Raw genomic sequence first — 14250 nt, forward strand, 5'->3', positions numbered from 1 at the left:
CGGCTAGTGAAAAAACACAAGTGCGTCCAAAGGCAGGTGAGGAGAACAAGCAGACTTTGAAATCATGATACATACTTTTGGTTTAATAAACTGGAAAGGTTTAATCTGGAAAAAATTAAAGATGACCTGATGGTCATCTCAAATAGTTGAAAGATTTTCAGGTAAAAGGGGGATTTAGATATAGAGATAAAACTAAGTGTTAGTGAGCCTTCTATTACTGAGATTATTCAAACGGATGTATCCAAGCAGAAGCAACACCTGCATTCAATGTGAGATCAAGTAATTAAACTCTTCATTTTTTTATTTTTATTTTTATTTTTTTTTTTTGCCTTTTATGGCCTCACTTGTGGCATACGGAAATTCCCAGGCTAGGGATCAAATTGGAGTTACAGCTTCCAGTCTATACCACAGCCACAGCAATGCAAGATCCAAGCCGTGTCTGTGACCTACACCACAGCTCATGGCAACACCAGATCCCTGATCCACTGAGCAAGGCCAGGGATCATACCCGCATCCTCATGGATACTAGTCAGATTCATTTCTGCTGCACCACAATAGCAACCCCTTAAATTTTTTTAAACTTGAAGATTTTAGGATTTTTAGGATTCATAAACAGCATCAACATTTTCTTCTTCATTAACAAAGATAGGCTTGGAAGAAAAAAATATCAATGCTAGATCACTTCTGAGCTATAGAAAGACTTCTGCAGGAGATAAACATATCAATCTTCTCATCACCATTTCTAAGAGAAACTATTGTTTAATGCGAACCCTTGTCTATATTGATTCCTTTTATAAATATATTAACAAAATTCAGTCTCCAAGTTTAAAAGCTGATAACATTAACTGTTTTGAAAGGATTGTCTATTTATTTTTGCCTTTATCAGCAAGAGGAGCTCATCCTTAATGCTTATCATTGGGCCAGGCACTGAGCAGAAGCTTCTTACAATAGGCTGTGGTGGGGCGTTTTTCTTATCTCGGATCAGTGCTCCTTGAGAAGTACCTGCAGAGGCTAAGAAGTGAGTACATGATGATAGCATCATTAGAGGAATTAGAGTATATAATCCATTTGCAGGCACCAGAGATGTGCGGTTATGTTATGAGATGGGTTGCCCAGAGCCCGAAAGGACAAATTAAAGATGCGCCTTGGTGTGGGGCATCTGGAGGGGGAATTCGGATACACCGCACAACAGCCCTTCTGAGGATGGGTCAAGAGAGACTGCGTACAATGGACCCAGACAATCCAGGCCTTTGAAGGGGAGTATGTGTATCAAAATTATCTTTAAAATCACATCGCGGTGGCAATGAACACTTGATCGGTAAATCAGAAAGATACGGTAGGGGAAAAAAAATGCATGCAGAGGGTGTTCCATCTCGTTCAGAAGAACATCGTGGTTGCTCAAATATTATTACTGCTCCACGACGAATATGGGAGCGAGGATGATGATGATGAATGCAACCCATGGAAAAATAGGGCTGGCGAGAATGACAGAGCGGAGGGACCTGGAGAGGGAGGATGAGTCACGGGCGAGGGGTACCTGGGCTGGAGCGCAGTGGTGTGCAAGTTGGCGAGCGGGGGGAGCGGCGGGGCGCGGGGCTGGGACCGCGAGTGGGCGGGTGGGCGCCGTGGGCGGAGCGGCTCCGGGGCTGAGCGGCCGGCGGCCGTGTCTGAGAGCGAGCTAGGCAGCATCACCCAGAGCGGAGCCGCCGAGACTCCGCCTAACTGACACCCAAACTCTCCTCCCGCAGCCGCGGACGGAGGCGGCAGAGCCGGAGCATCCTCGGCGCACCCGAGCATCCTCGCCCCTCGCCGCGCCCCTGCCCCCGCCCCCGCCCCGCCAGCCGAGGCCCGGCTGCGGGAGGCGGCCGGGCGCCCGCGCCTTGCCGGGGCCACCAAAACAAAGGCAGCATCCGGGGCTGGGTGGAGGCAGAGGACCATGACAGCCCGGGCTCGCACGCGCCGTAGCCCCGCCGCCGCCGCCTCCGGGAGGGCCCAGCGGTGAGCCAAGCAGGGGAGCAGCTGCCAGGCGTGGATTAGAAGGTGCGCCCGCGTCGAGCCGAGGCCCACGGAGGGGCGGGCAGGCCGCGAAGATGTCCTCGGCCGTGGGGCCCCGCGGTCCTCGCCCGCCCACCGTGCCTCCCCCCATGCCCGAGCTGCCCGACCTGAGCCACCTGACCGAGGAGGAGAGGAACATCATCATGGCAGTGATGGACCGGCAGAAGGAGGAGGAGGAGAAAGAAGAAGCCATGCTCAAGTAAGCTGGCCCGGCCGCGCCATCCGTGCCTCCATCGGTCCATTCGCCGCCCGGTACCCAGTCCTCCCGGCTGAGTGTGGGGGAGGGGCGGGCCAAGATTCTGGGTGCGGGCGGAGGCTCCCGCCTGAGGGCCGGGGGGCGGGGGGTCCCGGCCGGGCAGAGGCCGAGGGTACAGGTGGAAGGCGGGGATGCAGCCGAGCCCTGCTCCGAGGAGCCCGGAGAGGATAGCTGGGGACCGAAGTGCCAGGAGGACTGGGTGGACCGGGCCACCCGGGGTGGGATGTGTGAGGCTGAGAAGAGTCAGTGCCCCAGTGGAAGGAAGGGCCCAGCCAGAGCAGGTGAGGGGCAGGGCTGAACCGCGGGAGGGAAGGCGGGGTGAGGAGCTGCCGAGAATAGCTCCTCTTCTTTCCCTGGAGTTGTTTAGCAGGTCGGGATTACCCCCGCCCAGGATGCCAGTATTTATCTAAGTAAAACGCTGATTTTGAGTGCTCATTTTGTTACTAATTCATTTCACAGATCGAGGCTGGGTCTTTTTTGGGGGGCAGTTGCCATCTTTGGTAACCTGCCTCCCCAGCTTCTCTTTAACCTTTGATACACGGTCTTCTACGCGGAATACCTGTGTGAAGACACAGTTCTTCCCAGTATATAATGCCATTGGCAATGCAAAGTTTTTAATGATGGGAAAAGCTGATGGAGACTCTGGCCTGAATAAAACAGAGGTTCCACCTTACTGGTTTCCAAGAGACCTCGGGGCCTGCTGGGTTCCTGGATGAAGCAGGATAAGAGGGGCTGAATATTTGCACGCATCCCTCCTTCTTTTAAGCTCGTCAACCCTGCAAGGGTTCTCCGTCCAGCGCCCCGTTTTCCTGGGTCTGGGAGGGGATGGGGCTGGTGGCTGGCGATGCAGGCATGTGTTTCACTGCACTGCTGCTTGCCTTAGTCTCAGGCAATACAGTTCACAAGGTGCTGGCCTCCCCACCTTCTTCCTTGCACAAGTGTGGTGGAGCTGAAAGGGACTTGAACCCTGCCTTACCCTGAAAGGGCTTCCTGTATCCAGGAAAGTTTTCAACTTGGCAGTGAGGGAATTTAGAAGCCCTGACTGGGACTAATTCCTTGGCATCCTCTGTTAAGGCCAGACGGTGCATCTGGGGGCAGAAAACTGGTGTGAGGAACCAAAGGGAACCTGTTGCATCTGGAGTTACTGGAGAGCAAAGAGGAACAGCAAAGGGGTGACCCCCCACACCCCGTCACACCCTGCTCTGCCTCTCCCCACCCCTAGGATTGCTGCCTGGATTGGAGATGCTGCCACAGAAGGGAGGTTTCTTCCGCTTCTCTCAGTGTAGCAGAACCTCACAGGAGAGGGCTGGAAGGAGGCTGAATTCCCAGCCTGATGGGTCTCCACCCGTGCAGCTGCTACTCAGCTGGAGAGGGGGTATTGAGGGAGAGATGTGGGGGCCGGTCACAGCACCAGAAGAGAAATCCAGTCATCCCTGCCCTTTCATCACAGACTCCAACAGGGGCCATTAACTCAGAAGGCCAGAGCCAGCCTGCTTCTATGAAGGCAGCAGGTTTCCGAATTCCCTGCTCCTTCTTATCCAAAAAACAAATACTTTAAGCCTGCCGGCTGGAGGGAGCCAAAACCCTCCTTAATCTGCCGCCCAGCCCTGATGGCACAATGACGTCCCTAGCGCTGCAGGCTTCCCCTCTTCTGAGACTGGAAGTAATGGATGGTGTCTGCTGGTGCTGCTGTCTGTCTGTCTGGTTGTCAGTCCGTCTGTCCTCACTGGTTGCAGCCGCTGCCACCTGTCCTGGGCACCTCTTCTGCTGGTCAGAATTGACAGGGTTATTTCCGTTCCTTCTGGTGTTGGCTGCAGACGGCAGGTGGACAGAGGCCTCCAGCAGCCAGTGGAAAACAGGGGTCTGAGCAGGAAGGGAAGGCACAGTGCAAGCAGGTGGCCATCACGCCTCTTCCTTGGCTGTTTCAGGGCTGGTGGAAAGTGAGGGTTTTAAATGGGGGGGGGGGGGTGAGTTCCACAACCGAATCCCAAACCTGCTCACTGCCTAAGGACAGCAGCCATCGAATCACATGGGCTTGTAAGGGACAAAAGAAAAAGGAAGACCACCGTCCACCTGTTCATGTCTAAAACCTCTTTCCCGCTGCCACACCTGTGGCTACCCTCTCTGGCCAGTACGTGGTGATCCTTTATTGCAAGGATTCACAAAACATCTCAGTATGTGATGCTTTTATACAACAGCCCTCTCTAATCCCAGGCCTCAACACTAACTTTATCAGTCAGCCTCCTCTGCTACTGTCTCAGCTTTTTGTGCAATGGCAGATGGGGGATGCTTGGGAATCCATCCCCTGCCCCAGTTTGCTGCCATGTAAGCCTGTCCTCGCATCCGCAAATTAGTGGGACAGAGCTCAACTTTTTTTTAGAGGGTACTTTAGGTCTTAAAAACTGAGGACTGTTGGAGTTAATCAGAGGACACACATATATGGGAACTCAATGACATAGTCACAGGTGGTGACCCTTTCTGAACTTTTCAAAAAGATATATTGGAAAACAGGAGGTTTTTCACAAGGCTTTGAACTATTTGTTAAAACCAGAGATGTGTTTTCTGTGGTAATGGATGGTCATCATAGCACATATCTGAGAAATGACTCCCACAACAGGCCCTACAAAGCTGAAGTTCTAGGAACAGAGCATTTAGACTTAAAATTCACTTTTGATGTTATTGCAAAGCCATTGCCTTGAGCTATTGTGTGTGCTCTCTGTTCATAATATATAAAAATAGGCCTTAGTAGAGAGAAGAGAGAAAACTGATGGGTGAATATGCCAAAGAAATATTATAAAATATCAATGAAAATATATTTATACAGTTTCATCAGCCCTGATTGTATATTACTCTTCAATTTGGTCCTGACAATGTCTAAATATGTATAAATGACAAAGAATAATGAAGCTACTTTCTCCTCAAGATTTCAGAAAAAAATTATTTGAAATTAGAAGCACTTTGTCATAAAAATAATTCATTTTGTTGGCAAAGTGCACTAATTTTAAATACCATTGCCATAACTAGAAATAGTTGACTCCTGCAAGTAATTTCTAATGGTGGGATTTAATTACCAGCAAATAGAAGGTCTTTCTTAATTTTAGTAGGCTTTGGGGCTGTGTATGTAGGTGTGTGTGGGTGTAGGTATAAATGTGTGTCTGGAAGTTTTTTGAAACCTAACTTCTTCAATGAAGATTCCTTCAAGTAACTGTCACCAGGCACCATGAGCCAATATATTACATGGATTGAAAATTGCATTATCTGGGACCTAAATCGGAGAAGATCTCATTTGATCTAAAATCTTATTCCTTTTTTATAAAAGCTTCATAGAGAAAGGAGCTACAGAATAGCAAGACAAGAGAAAAAATATAAAGAAGTAGAGAGTGAAAATGATGGCTTGAGGCTGGGAATCAAGAACCATATTGGAATATTTAATAGAACTACTAACATTTATTGAGCATTTACCTCATGCTGGCCATTATTCTAAGTGGCTTTTGAATCAAAAGCCAAATAGTTGAACTGTGTTCAACTTCAATAGATATGTGTTTGGATTCTCACAACAACTTGTGCAGAAGGTAAGTCAGGTCACATAACCCACAGATCCTCATCCCGCACTCAGAGTTCCTGTAATACCTTGAGTTGACTCACATGAAGTGGCCCAACCAGGATTCAAAGCCAGGCTCTTCATTCTAAGTCCAAGTATCGTCCCACATAGTGTACTGTCCTTCTACCAAGATGAAGCCTGGATTTCATCTACCTCTTCCTTATATGAATATCTCTTCTTCCCTTGGTTTCAGAGAAGGGGCTTGGCAAAAGGTTGAGCTGATTCAGAGGACCAGCTGCTGATTAGAGGAGGGCCTGGTGCTTTACCCACACTCTTAAGAGAGTTTCCCAGTGGATTGAGGGCAAGGACATTGTCTCCAGTTTGAAAATATAAGAAAGATCATGAAAAGACTATTTTTTGCATCCAAGCATTTGGGCTTTAAGTTCTAGTGCTGTCTCTTAAATAGTGTAAGTGTGGCCAAGAAATTGCATTTGGGATTCTGTGAGGTTCTCTTTTCCTTATAAATCCTGCAATTCATGGTGTGAATTGATTTATAAAGTATATTGACTTTGGACTTGTCCCTCTCTCTTAACAGGGACCCTCACACCCACTAACTCTTCAAACATCTGTAATATGAATATTTACTTCCTTTGTAAGGAAGAGTGACACAGCAGAGGGGTTGAACTCTTATAGCGAAGCTTTTCTTCCTCCTTTTTCTCCCTCCAGCCACTCATAATATTGTGACCCAAAATGTATACAGAAGGCTCAGCTTGAGAGACCCCAGTTAGCAACTGGGGTAGAGTTAAGGACAGAGTCCCCAGGAATGCAGGTAGCATGTTTCCACTGAGTTTTGCAAAGATTCTCAGGTCTTGCACACCCAAATATTCTGTCCTATTGCTGAGGCAGGGTTGGGTAAGGAGGGGAAAGAGAAAAGGCAAAGAGTAATTGGAGAAAGCTGCTGAAATATGAGCAGGTGTCTACCTGTCCCCAGATCCTGTGTTAAGTAGAAAAGTCTGGGGGAGAACATTTACCCTTTCACCCAGAGTCTAGTCTCCTTCACAGCCCTAATGGATAGGATTAAATGAGGGAAAGTTAGCCTTGAACTATTGCAGTTTTCTGCTTTCAGCAAAAACCTATCTTAGTAAATGGGCATGCTTAGTCCTAGGCCCCCGAATGCTCATGGGAAAAATTCAGAAGACAGAAGCCTAGAAAGAAGGAAGGAAAGAAGGAAGGAAGGAAAGAGAAAGAATGAAAGGACGAAAGAAAGAAAGAAAAGAAAGAAAAGAAAGAAAGAAAGAAAGAAAGAAAGAAAGAAAGAAAGAAAGAAAGAAAGAAAGAAAGAAAGAAAGAAGGAAAAAGTGAGGTGTTATCAAAGAGAATGGAGGGTGAGAAACATGACAGTTCACATTTTTGCCAGCCTGCCTTGACTCTCGTTTACCTCTATGTATTCCTTCTTAATTGGAAGTGAAGGGACACCCTTGTTGAAGTAAATGGATTACTAAGTTTGAAGCAGAACATGCAATGTGAGCTACAGGTGTCACTGGTGTCTGGAATAGAAACATCACCTCGGGAATGTTACTTGCTCAAGGTGATTTTGAGCTAACCCTATGCGGTAAGCAGCCAGCTTCCTGCAAAGACATCAAATAGCAATTTCGGCCGTCATATTACTGTCCTAACTCTGTAATATGCAGATGGGTATGCTTGCCATACCATGGATTTTAGAGTCCATGGTATTGCATTTCATTTGTATTTATGGAGTATTTTATATTTTTTAACAAATTTTTAAACAAATTTTTTGCACTCTGTCCTGTGATGGGTGTTGGGTATTTTAGAGCTGGTTCTGAGTGTTGAAGTAAGCTGGCCTGAGGCACATGGAAACTTAATAGAAGCTAGACTCTATACACATGGACACGAATCTTCAGTAATCTTGGAAGTCTTCTAAAGTGTATCAGGGTGTGGGAACCATGGTTTTGTTTCCTCTTCTGTTGGGGAAGGAGCTTAACATTTGAATGTTTCGCTGGCTACTGTATATCTTTTACTCCGCCCCATGCTTACCTCTTGAAAGGTCTACCCTGTGAGAATTCTATTAGTTACTATTAGTGAAATTCCCAGAACTAGCTCAGTGCCTTCCTGACCCTGTGCTCATGACATATGATCCTGAATCTGGAGAATAAAATTTAAAAAGGAGCAAGAGAAGATATCACATAGCCAATGACCTTTTCCAGCCTTTTCTGAGAACCCCAGGCTCTAGATCTTCCCATAGGTGAGAGGATAACCCTGTAGGCACCAGGGCTTTCAGATCTGGCTGCTTGGCTCACAGTGTTCCCTAGTGCCTGAGCACTTCCCACCATGCTCCTCCACCATGAAGTTCTCTCTTGTCCCTACCGTGTTCCAAAGTTGATGTATTAGGTAGACTATTTCTGACAAAGTGTCAGGTGATACTCATTTCAACAATAAGACCACTGTTTTAGGTATTAGAATTGGATCAGGCATTGGGCTGTTAAGTAGAATAAAGAGAGAGGTCCTCAGCTTCTAGCTCAGGGTTGGCTTAGTTCTTACCATTTTAAAGGTGCTCTGGCCAGAAAGAGAGGTGAGCATCGGGTAGTTGGACAGAGCAGTGGACTAGATTGTGCTCTGAACACTGTCACTTTCTATAGGTGTAAATGTCAGTAAGTTAACTCCTCTGAGGCCCAGTTTCTTTCTGTGTAAAGTGGAGTTGATAATGCCTGCCCTTCTAACTTACTAAGCTTTAACGTGACGGTAGAGACACCCTTAAACTTCAAATTGCTGTACCAAAGAAAGGGAGTTCCCATTGTGTCTCAGTGATAATGAACTCAACTAGTATCCATGAGGATGCAAGTTCAATCCCTGGTCTCACTCAGTGGGTCAGGAATCCAGCGTTGCCGTGAGCTGTGGTGTAGGTCACAGACATGGCTGAGCTCCCACCTTGCTGTGGCTGTGGCGTAGGCCGGCAGCTCCAGCTCTCCGATTTGATGCCTAAAAGCTCTCCGATTTGATGCCTAGCCTGGGAACCTCCTATGCCATGGATATAGCCATAAAAAGAAAAGAAAAGGGCCATTATTATCTTTACTCTGTAAAGCTGTAAAGAATCCCCAAATCATCTTTTCCTGAGATTACTGCAGCTTTTAGAAGTCCCATGGAGATGGGTTCTTATAGAAAAATTAATCCATGATATCCTGCCAGCAGGGTATGTGGCCAAGGCTGCAGCTCCCACAGTGAGAATTTGGCAGAGGTCAAAGGTAAAATGAGTCCAGAATCTGATCTGAGATTGTATTTACCTTCTTTCTAGCTCATAAATGTCTTTAGCAAAAAGAGAATTGTGGGGAAAAAAGATAAGATTTGAAATAACTAGAAGGCGACCCTAAAGCAAAAATGAGAAGAGAAATTAGCCTAGGATAATTTCCACATCATTTGCTAGGGAAAAAAAAATGTGGAGAAACAGACTAATGGTTTTAGTGCCACTGGATTTAATAAATCATTCACTTTAAATTAGCTGATTGAGGGGCCATGTACTTGCCAAGGAGTAGTTCCTCTTTCATGTCAGTTTATTAGGTGATGGAATAGATTGCATGTGTTTAAGAACTTAAAGATTCTGTGCTGGATGTCTTAGGCTTTCTGTATGTATATTCTTACGCTTTTACATCCAGTTTCTGTGCATTTATTTTGATCTAGGTCAGTGTTCTGTGGATGGTGAGAGGGGACTATATTACAGAATTGACTTTCAATATTCCTGCCTCTGTGGCTAACTTGTGAAAACTTCCCTGACACACCAACATTTATTTTAATATAAAATAGGATTTTTTTTAAAAAAAAGTGACTGTACAGGTTGGTTTTCCCAGGACAGTATCTGTTGATGTCTATCTCATGCTATAATGATGGCTAGTACCCCATTCTTTCAAGTTGAGTTTTAACCTGGATGATGAATTATATTGTCTCCTTCTTTATAAATTTTTCTTTCCCTGAACAAAATTATTCATTTAAAGCTTCAGAAAGTCAGACAATTAACTGTCATAAAATACAGCAATTAGTAATTATCAATAAGTAAGAACAAGCAAGTTGTAGACATAGAGCCTTGGAAATCATGGTTTGGTAAATGGAAAGACCTTTGCTGAGAAGGAGGAGTTATCTTTTATGGATTTTTTTCATGGTAAAGTTGATTTTAAAAGTTCATATCACTTTTCAAATAACAGTAAGCAGGAATGCAACTGCGTGCAGGGCTCTCTATGAAGACTCCCTTTGGGCCTCGCAAAGGAGCAGCCCACAGTTTAGAGAAGACACTTAAATAGATTTTAGGATGCAATATTTTGATAATTCTTCTGAAGTTTAGATAGTAAAATAAGATCATGTTATAGAAAGTAATTTTGTGCAATTTGCAAGTAATTAAAATATTTAATTAGCTCTTAAAGAGCCATAATGAACTAAACAGATATCTTTATATAATATAAAAGATAATACCTTGCTAATGATTTGCATGTAACTTAATACATATTTTTCATATTTCCCATCATTATGCCAGGTAATTATTGTCTGGGAGATGCCATTATATTTACATAGAGAAGGGATGTGAATTAAAAACCAATTAAGGTATTTGTACTGTCATGTCTTACACAGTATCTCTTCTTTTAATGGACTCTCAGGCATGATATGCTTATTCACAAATGGGGATGGGTATAGCAGTTGTTATTGATAGAGTTTTATGGTTTTATTTGCCAGACTTTATGTAGTCTATTTGATTGGCTCCCAACTTACATTACTGCAAGCAGAGCATTCTTGATCAGTATTTGAGCAGTGTTCTTAATCTCAAGAATATCAAGTTATTTGAAAGTTTGAAAGTTGTAAGTAATCAGTGCACAAGCACCAAGTGACACATTATTGTCCTTGTCATTTAAACACAGATCTTCATATGGGCAATGAGAAGCTCTTTGTTTGCATGGCTGGCTATTCTGTGTTCAATTTCTGGGGTTTACATTTTAGAAAAATGAGACCGGTGGTATATGAAATATCTCAGGAATGTATGGAGCAATGTATCAGGGTTCTTTAAATATAGGATAGTATATATGTTCACATCTAGAAGCTCTATTCAGGTCAGACAGACTACTTACTGTCTCAGTAGAAAGAGATGCAAACAAAATTAAAGTAACCAAATGGCTTCGCTTTTGTATTTCATGCATCTTAGCAGATTCACCTGCCTTACCTGTCTCTGTCTTATAATATATTGGAGCTTAAGTCTTCCTTCTTAACTCTTTTTTTTCTGGAGGAAAAAAAGGGTATATTTTATATACTAGTATCTGAAATAAAGGGATATTGAAATAAGCTGGCTGATTTATTTTTGGATATTACATTTTTGGTAAAAGTAAAAATTATTAAAATATTCTACTTTGACGTTCTTCATGATCATCATGACAATTGTCATAAAAGTATAATTTGGGAAAATAAAGTACACTAATATCTTCTTGTAATTAGGCTGGATATTTCACTTTACAAATGTCTGTGTCCCCTAAGCCAAGTCTAGCCACCTAATATATAGCAACCTGGAGTAAAAACTTGATACTAGTCTGAAAAACAGACTACCATCTGAGTATCATTCCAGACACAGGTATTGGAAAGGGAATCCGTGGTATCTGGAGCTCCAGAGGCTGGAGTGCTAATTGTCACTGTTGAAAAGAAGTATGGTTGATTATCAGCCAGGTACCTTTCTAGTCCTGCCTTCTCTGAAGACAGCACACTGTAAGGTTCCTGGAGACCTATGTGCAATTAAAAAAACACAGTCCAGGAGCTCCCTGGCAGCCTAGAGGTTAAGGATCTGGTGTTGTCACTGCTGTGTCATAGGTTTGATCCCTGGCCCTGGGAACTTCTGCATGCCTTGGGAGTAACCAAAAACAAAACAAAACAAAACAAAACAAAGAAACAAAGAAACAAAAAAAACAGTCCAGGTCCTCGGAGGCAGATACTGGTAAAGCAGTGCACATTTTAGAAAATATGACATATGTACTTTGGAAAAGACTAATTAGTTAACAGGACAAATGATTAGCAGTTATAAGAGCTAGAGGACTTTTCCAAGCTCTCCCTTGCCCTTCTTTCTATAATTCCACTTCCTTTTGATTTGCCTTCTGCTTTTTCTAATGTGTCCCTGTTTGGTCTTTTCTTGACCCTTAAATGTTGGCCTTCTCTCAGCTTTCTCCTCTTTCCATTTTCTGTGCAGCTTCTGGTCATGGCCTCAGTCACACTTACACGTTAATGATTCCAAATCTGTGTTACTACATTGGAATTCTCTACCACATTCTGGATTCTCGTACCAGACCACTGGCTAAATGTCTCCTCCTGGCTGTCCCCTACACAGGCCCTTCAAACTGAGTGTGACCCTTCATACATTACTTGACTCTCTGCCCAAACATGATGCTTTTCTACAATCCCTGTCTTTGTGGGGAGATCCCCATTGCAGCCCCTTATTCATTCTGTTTTCAGAGCCCTCAGATTCAATCTTAGGATCCTTTGGCTGTCTCCTTGCTTTTCTAGTTCCATTGCCTTTGCTTTAATGTAGACTCTCACCCCTGCCTCCCAGATGCCCGCAATAACCTCCTAATTCTCTTCTCTGCCATCAGTCAGACCTCCTCCCATCTCCACACCGCTGTCAGGAGTTCTTTCTAAAATTCATCCGCCCATGGCCCATCAGGAAAGCCCTTTGCTTTCAGCGTAAAGCTTAAACTTCATAATCTGCCTCCTGCTTCCTCTCTCCTTTCACATGTCCACGCACAACCTCCTGCCAGAGCTTTTCTGTGCTGGTTCTCAAGGCGTTGTTGCTGCCTCACACCTTCGTGACAACCCTTGTACTTTTCTCCTCATCAGAAATTTCCTCCCCTGTCTACCTCATTTTTTATGTAGCCTTTCACATGAGTTCAAGTGACACCTCAGCAGGCACATCTTCCTAGGCTTCCCAGATGAATTTTTATATCTGTCCTATGTGCACGTCTTTTCTTTAGCCTTTTCCCTTTACAGCCTCCCCTCAGTCCAGCATAAGCTCCTGAGAGAAGGATCATTCTTGTCTGTGTCCGTCCTGTAAGCACAGGGCTTGGCAGGTGATAGGGGCCTGGGTTTTTTACACTGTGCTTATGAATGAGTGAACATATCCAGAGGCCGTGGAGTAGAGGAGGCATCTTAGGCTGCCTGAGGGATTCATAGGGTATGAGTAGGTGGCTGGAGTGGGAAGTTTATTCTAACCATGAGAATTCTATCAGCAAATTCTCAAAGCAAAAAAATGAGCTGAGTGTTGCAGCTGTTGAGAGAACCAGGTTGACCAGATTTTAGGAGGAGACTATACCGGATGTTAGATATTACAAGGTGAAATTGAAATAGGATTTTCAGATGATCTGTTATACTCTTAATTCATCATTCATGGCTTTTTAAAGGACAGCATTCTTAAAGTGTTTGAATGTCAAGGTGGGAGGATGTAAATAATACATTTTAAAAAGTAGTCCTCTAGATAGACATGCTTAATGGAAACATTTCCTTTGAATTAAAACATCACAAACTTCAGTAACAGTTTAAAGCATAATGTGTGTTCTCTGATTTGATACTTAAATCAAATGCATATGACCGTAAAGTAAAAAATTCCCCTCAGTTAAGTCATCTTCTAAACCTTTTTTTTTTAATTGAAGTATAGTTGATTTACAATGTTGTGTTAGTTTCAGATGTATGGCAAAATGATTCTGTTATACATAAATTTCTGGGTTTTTTCAGATTCTTTTCCCTTATAGGTTATTACAAAATATTGAGTATATTCCCTGTGCTAAGCCATGGGTCCTTGCTGGTTATCTATTTTATACATAGTAGTGTGTGTATGTTAATCCCAAACTCCTAATTTATCCCCTTCCCCATTCTCTTTTGGTAGCCATAAGTTTGTTTTCTATGACTGTAGGTCTATTTCTGCTTTTTTTGTTGTTGTCGTTGTTTTTGTTTTTGTCTTTTTGCCTTTTCTGGGGATGCGCCTACGGCATATGGAGGTTCCCAGGCTAGGGATCTAATCAGAGCTGTTGCTGCTGGCCTACGCCAGAGCCACAGCAATGCAGGATCTGAGCCGCATCTGCGACCTACACCACAGCTCACAGCAATGCCAGATACTTAACCCACTGAGCGAGGCCAGGGATCGAACCCTCAGCCTCATGGTTCCTAGTCGGATTCGTTAACCACTGTGCCACGATGGGAACTCCTATTTCTGTTTTTTTAAGTTCGTTTGTAACATTTTTTTAGACTCCACATATAAGTGATGTCATAGGGTATCTGTCTTTCTCTGTCTGACTTCACTTAGTATGATAATCTCTAGGTCCATCCATGTTGTTGAATGGCAATATTTCATTTTTTTCATGGATGGGTAATATTC

The 14250-nt window shown here is 44.0% G+C and overlaps 1 protein-coding gene across 1 annotated transcript in view; it reads left to right on the forward strand.

The window, feature by feature from the left end:
• The first annotated feature begins 2090 nt into the window (after positions 1 to 2090).
• The window catches only part of RIMS1 (regulating synaptic membrane exocytosis 1), a 461151-nt gene continuing 448991 nt past the window's right edge, over positions 2091 to 14250 (forward strand). The window contains 1 exon segment of the mRNA XM_047760358.1: positions 2091 to 2254. Within this exon segment, the coding sequence (XP_047616314.1) occupies positions 2091 to 2254 (164 nt within the window).

The sequence above is a fragment of the Phacochoerus africanus genome, chromosome 2 (assembly GCF_016906955.1).
Source record: "Phacochoerus africanus isolate WHEZ1 chromosome 2, ROS_Pafr_v1, whole genome shotgun sequence".
Lineage (NCBI taxonomy): Eukaryota > Metazoa > Chordata > Mammalia > Artiodactyla > Suidae > Phacochoerus > Phacochoerus africanus.